The 5,715-nt window shown below is 37.6% G+C and overlaps 1 protein-coding gene across 1 annotated transcript; it reads right to left on the bottom strand.

Moving 5' to 3' along the window:
- Positions 1 to 584: 584 nt before the first annotated feature.
- On the bottom strand, positions 585 to 5,512 carry LOC107949515 (probable receptor-like serine/threonine-protein kinase At5g57670). Its single transcript, XM_016884181.2, has 10 exons — positions 5,088 to 5,512; positions 4,871 to 4,968; positions 3,488 to 3,737; positions 2,651 to 3,397; positions 2,311 to 2,559; positions 2,064 to 2,227; positions 1,894 to 1,973; positions 1,638 to 1,785; positions 1,401 to 1,550; positions 585 to 1,310 (listed from the first exon to the last, which is right to left on the bottom strand). The coding sequence occupies exons 1-10, from the start codon at positions 5,284 to 5,286 to the stop codon at positions 1,065 to 1,067; spliced, it is 2,331 nt and encodes a 776-aa protein (XP_016739670.1). The 5' UTR covers positions 5,287 to 5,512; the 3' UTR covers positions 585 to 1,064.
- Positions 5,513 to 5,715: the final 203 nt, after the last annotated feature.

The raw sequence follows: 5,715 nt of genomic DNA, 5'->3' as shown, positions 1-5,715 counted from the left end.
ATTTTGCTTGTTTATATGAAATTCCTTTAACCATGTAAGAAGGAATTGCATGATTGAGAGGAAGTCCAAGAGCATTATTTCTACTCACCTAACTACCTCTGTGGTTATTTATTTCATGAAAATTGTTTTTATTTTTTCTTGAAAGGGATGTTACTCGGCAGTGAAATAAAAAAACCATCATTTCAACATTATAGTTTTATCTCAACACCCTTTCCCCTCCATGACCTTTTATAAGAAAATGATGGGGAGAGGTGAGGGAAATGAAGTGTCGGTGGAATAGTAAAAGGGTAGTTGTCACTGTGGCATCACATTTTTTTTTTCATTTAGTAGCCTCCCTACTAAAAGTATTATTGTACTATCAATCATGATTTTCATCACCTAGTGAAGACCCAAAAAGCAAGGGGTTTTGCTGTATGGGTGGGTCTACAATCTCCAAATGGTGCATTCAAATCCCATTTAGTGCAAACATGGACAACTTGGAAAAACATGAAAACGATGTTTGTTGGATGTATAAGCATTTCTATGAACCATTAAATAATAATAATAAAGTTACCGCGGTAAATTTCAATGGAATAATTGATCAGTTCCAAGCAAAGTTGCTCTAATCAGCCAAAGCCTTTTAAAGGCAAATTCAGAGCAATGTTTACATTATACTCACTTTTATGAGTGAAAAATAGTATGGGATTACAATCATTTCCACTCCTAATCTAGTTCAACACCAACAAACAAGGGAAAAAAATTTTATGTTATCCAGGTTTTGGATAAGCATCGGATACAAATATATCCGACCCATACTTTCATTCCATACCTATGCCCGAATATATGATTGACAGTTGGCACAAGTATCGGATACGAAAAAATGAAAGAGTCAGAACAGCATAAAAGAAAATCGAAAGGGAAGGAGGAGGGCACACCAGGCAAACAACCTCTCATCCAACACCTACCGTAAGCAATGAGCAATGCCATTGAAAAGAAATACAAGGAACCGAAAGAATATACATGGGTGAAAAGATCCATAAATGGAAGAATGCTTATTTTGCAGCTTATCTTTGGCGGTAATGAAGTTAGTCAAAGCTTGATGAACGGCTCCATCGACCCTTGAGGTAGTCCTCTAACGACACAGGTTGCTCGATGCTGCTCATGGAGACCGAGTCTTCCTCCACATCAAGCAATGCGAGGCTAAGATGGGATTGAAGGTTGGAGCGACCAGGACAAGCTTCATCATCCAATGTATCGGATCCTTCGGAGGCATTCACTTGCAGTCTTGCCCACTTAGTCACATCAGCATCACCTTGTAGGAGCTTCACAACCTTTGGCCGTCACATTAAACAAACTTAATTATTAATCATCCATTTTCACAACCAAGTAATCCAGAGTAGAAAAGATGAAAGATGACTTACAACGCCCATTTGCGGTCTAGCACGTGGGGCACGTCTAAGACAAAGGGTGGCAGCGAGAACCATCCTCTCCATCTGGTCACAATCATAGCCATCAGCCAAGCTTGGGTCTAATAATTGGGAAACCTTCCCACCACTTAAAATTGGCTTTGCCTGGACATTGGTCAAATTTACTTTAGATACGAAATTGAAAGATGGAGTGATACGAGTCACATGGATTGAGCAAAAAGGACCACTTACCCACATGACCAAACTCTCTTGGCCTTTTGGACAGTCATTGCTTATAGGTTTTCTTCCAGAAAGTAGCTCAAGCAACACCACCCCAAATGCATACACATCAATCTTGTCGTTTACTTTCCCATACATGAAGTACTCAGGAGCCAAATACCTGAAACAATGTGGGATTTTTTTTTTCCATTTTTTTTTATTTATTTTACCCCTTGAAATAAATGAACACAATTAGAAACCAAATAATTTACAAGTGAAAATGACATACCCAAAGGTCCCTGCAACATCTGTGCAGGTTATATGCGAAGAAGAGGTTGATGCCCATTTAGCAAGTCCGAAATCCGAGAGCTGCATATATCGGGAAGCAAAACATGGGAATTTATGTATGCAAACATCGTTTCAGTTTCTTAAAAAAAAAAATACAAAACTGAAAGATACCTGGGGCTCAAAATCATCAGAGAGTAATATGTTTGAAGATTTAACATCCCTGTGGATCACAGGGTGGTCACTGTTAGTATGCAGATAATCTAAGGCCTCAGCCACCCCAATTGCCACTTTATATCTTTCACTCCAACCAAATGCACCACGATCCTTCTTATTACCTGAATTATCAATAACCAACTTTAGAAACTACTTCCCGACATCAAGCGACTTAATTAATCATACAATCATATCGATTACTTACCATGAAGGTTTTCTTCAAGGCTTCCTCTTGATAAGAAATCATAAACCAAGAGAAGGTTATTATCCTCATAGCAGAATCCCAAGAGGGATATAATGTTCTTATGATGTAATGCAGTAATGATCTCGATTTCCATAACAAACTCCTTCAATACTTCTTCTGAAGGCTTTAGGATTTTCACCGCGAGTTCCTTGCCGTCTCGAAGGCAACCCTTGTAAACCTGACTACTGCCTCCTTTCCCAATCAAGTTTTCTGCAAAAACACAAGCCAGTAAAAGCAAGTTCAAGTCAATTGGTTCCCAAAGGAGGGTGTTGCAAAGAGGAATGATGAGTTTGAAACAAACCAGCCAAGAAATTCGATGTAGCCGAAACCAGTTCTTGGTACTTAAATAATCTGCAAGTTGCAGAGTATTTCTCATGAAGACCTTCTAATTCTTTTGGCAGGTTTATTAAGTTGTCATCAGGAGAAAGTGGAGCAATGGCATTTTCATTACCAACCGGAACGATTGCGCCGCTTTCTCCATCAAAATTAGAGGCCTTAAATTCGGTTTGATCACAGTCTTGTTTCTTGTCTGAATTTGTTAACAAAAGAGTACGCCTAGAGGGCAACCGCATCACCCACTGAACCACAGAAATCTGCCTCGACGAAGATCGGTCAGGAACTTGATGTCGTCTATCCGATAAAACCGCACGGCGAAGTAAAGGCCAACCAGGTCTAATTTCAGGCAACTGTTTGATCAACATAGAAATCGAACCAGATGCAGCCTCAGTTCTTTCAACAGGCACTATAGCCAAGGATTTCTCTCTATCATTATCATCATCACCGCAGTTTGCAGATTGGTGACAAGAATCATGCAGCAATAACTTATTTCCAGATCCACAAACCGAGCAATTTTCCTTTCCATCACTCTCAAAGTTGCCCGAACCGGCTTTGATTAAGGCCTGCTCGAATCTCTTGTCCTTGGTCTCATAGGAAACCAGATTGGCCTCGGCATTGGCAATCCCTTCACTTAGTACTTTGGAATTCTTGTTCAATGTTATGGTTCGGTGAAGCGCATTAAGCAAGCTATTTCGTTTATGATCTTCATTTCCTGGAGGAACAAAGAAGAAATTCCTTAAAATACACGAAAATCTTACATGACATCCAAGAACTGGATGACCAACCAAAACAAAATCTTTACCTTTTGCCCCAAAAGTGGTCCCTGGAGAACCCTCCCTGTGGAACACCACTTTCCCATTATTAACAGCAAGAACAGAACAGTTGTTGGATAGTTTCTTAGCACAGTACTTGGCTACCGATGTCGATGACCGGATTTTATGGAGTTTGGCGGCGGTTCCAACTATAAGCTTAGTTGCAGAATAAGATTTTGCTTCTCTCACTAAAATTTTGCGAATTGAAGAACCTCTGCATATCTTAAGTTTGAGATCCACCTGCAACATAATTACCCAAAACCGATTTATATCTTTTTTCTAAGCCTTAAATTTGATACGTGAAATGCTTAATCAATTGTTGTTAGCAGTCTAATCAGGTTGCAAGTCTAATCGTGAATTTCTTTTATTTTTTAATTCATCTCTTTTTGACTTTTACTATCTTCTTCCTGCTTCTCTCGGCCTTCTGTCTATCTTCACCTTTAACGTTATGAAAGCTTAAAAATGGAAATAGCGGGACGTTATTGCCGCTATCAATTGTTGTGATTTATATTCACAATCGTTTTCTTTCCGATAGCGGTGGCAGGTGGCGGCGGTAGCGCTCACATTTTCGGTCATTGCTGTAGTGTTGGTGAATTTTTTATTTAGTTTAAATTTAATAATCACTAACATGATTATAAAAACTCTTTGTTTTCTTGATTTTTGAGGTATTTTATGGTCTTATTTAATATTTTTATAATGATATTTATTTATATTTGTATTTAAAATTTAAAATCAGGTATCAATATACAGGTTATTAAGATAAATATAAAATATAATGATTTTTTTAAAAACCTAAAAAAATATATTTTTTTATTATTGTAAATATAAATATGCATTAACTAAAATGTTAATCCCTTCCCATTTTTTCTCCCCAGAACTGTACCTGTTGCGTTCTTATTTTAATAAACACCCTATATTTTAACTCATTTATGAACTTTCCCCATCTTCACCGACCAAACTTTTCCCTCTCTTTTAGATCTTGAGAATCAGTTATTCATCAACGATGTTAGAAATCCCTCCCCTGACCTCCATTTTCTTTATTATTCTAGGATCCTACGGTGCTCTTGTTTTTATTTGTTAGAACCACAATACGGGACGTGATCTATATTCACGGCCGCCGTGGCTGGTGGTGGCGCTATTGCTAAATAGCGGCCGCTATTTCAATCCTAAGTGTAACTATAGCTAAATTGAGCATGCAGGGAAAGACCAACTTTCCCATTTCTGATTTTCCTTCATTTTACAATTGACCAAACAGGAAAGAAAAATGAGGTTAACAAATTCATCATAGGGAAAAAAGAAGAAGGTAAATTGTTATAAAAAAAATTTAAAAAAAAAAGAAAGAAAGAAAGAAAAAGTAGATCATGAAACTGAACCTGTTTCAAATTACAGAATCCTTCATAAACAGCAAGAACAGAGTCAAACGCTTTGACAAGCGACAGAAGTGAAGATTTTCCATCTCGATTCACGATTTCTACACACACACAAAATCCAAATCCCACTTCAATAAACCAGACAAAAAATCAAGCCCCAGAAATATTTTCAAAAGAAAAGAAAATTTAAACCCTGAAACAGGAAAAAAAATCAACTGACCATTGTTACCAAGAACATGAAGAGCAATGACACAGTCACCTGGCTGAGCCACCTTAACCAAAGCCCACGTTAAAAGCTCTCTGCTTGGTGAATCAAGCTTTACTCCAACAACCACCGTCCCTCCACCACCACCACCACCACCACCAGCAGAAGCAACCGTATCTTTGTCTCCAACAAAACCATTCTGTACCATTTTCATTTCTGTGTCAAAACAGAGTATGTTTCAGAGCAGGTGTTCTTGACCAAAGTTGAGGATCATGTTAAGAGTTTATAAATGGAAGAGTTAGGTTGTGAAGGAAGGTAGAGGAGAGGCAGAAGCAGTGTTTGAGAGCCTTTTTTTAGGCTTAACCGTCAGTAGTTTGCTTTTCAAGTTCTCCAACCACACTAGATAGAGAAAGGGAAGAAGAGACGACTTGTTTTTTATAAACACAAGTTGAAAAATTATTAAACAATTTATTTCTTTAATTGTTTATTTAATGGCGGGTTTTTTTCTCAAAAGCAAATTGTAGGAATTAATAATAATAATAAAAGTGCTGCCCCTGTAAAATATAGATTCTTAGATTTTAAATAATAATAAATTTCATTAAATGGGCATGGGCGCTACTAAAATGCTACAGACCAAAGCTTT

This window comes from Gossypium hirsutum, chromosome D03 (genome assembly GCF_007990345.1).
Source record: "Gossypium hirsutum isolate 1008001.06 chromosome D03, Gossypium_hirsutum_v2.1, whole genome shotgun sequence".
In the NCBI taxonomy this organism is placed as follows: domain Eukaryota; kingdom Viridiplantae; phylum Streptophyta; class Magnoliopsida; order Malvales; family Malvaceae; genus Gossypium; species Gossypium hirsutum.
This window is presented reverse-complemented; position numbering and strand designations above follow the sequence as displayed.

Bases quoted from the DNA above. Each gene is read 5' to 3' on its own strand.
- LOC107949515 (XM_016884181.2), bottom strand. From the start codon at position 5,286: ATGAAAATGGTACAGAATGGTTTTGTTGGAGACAAAGATACGGTTGCT. The intron at 2,560-2,650 runs GTTTGTTTCAAA...GTGTTTTTGCAG, and splicing joins TACATCGAATTTCTTGGCTG to AAAACTTGATTGGGAAAGGA. The intron at 1,786-1,893 runs GTATGTCATTTT...ACATTGTTTCAG, and splicing joins GATGTTGCAGGGACCTTTGG to GTATTTGGCTCCTGAGTACT.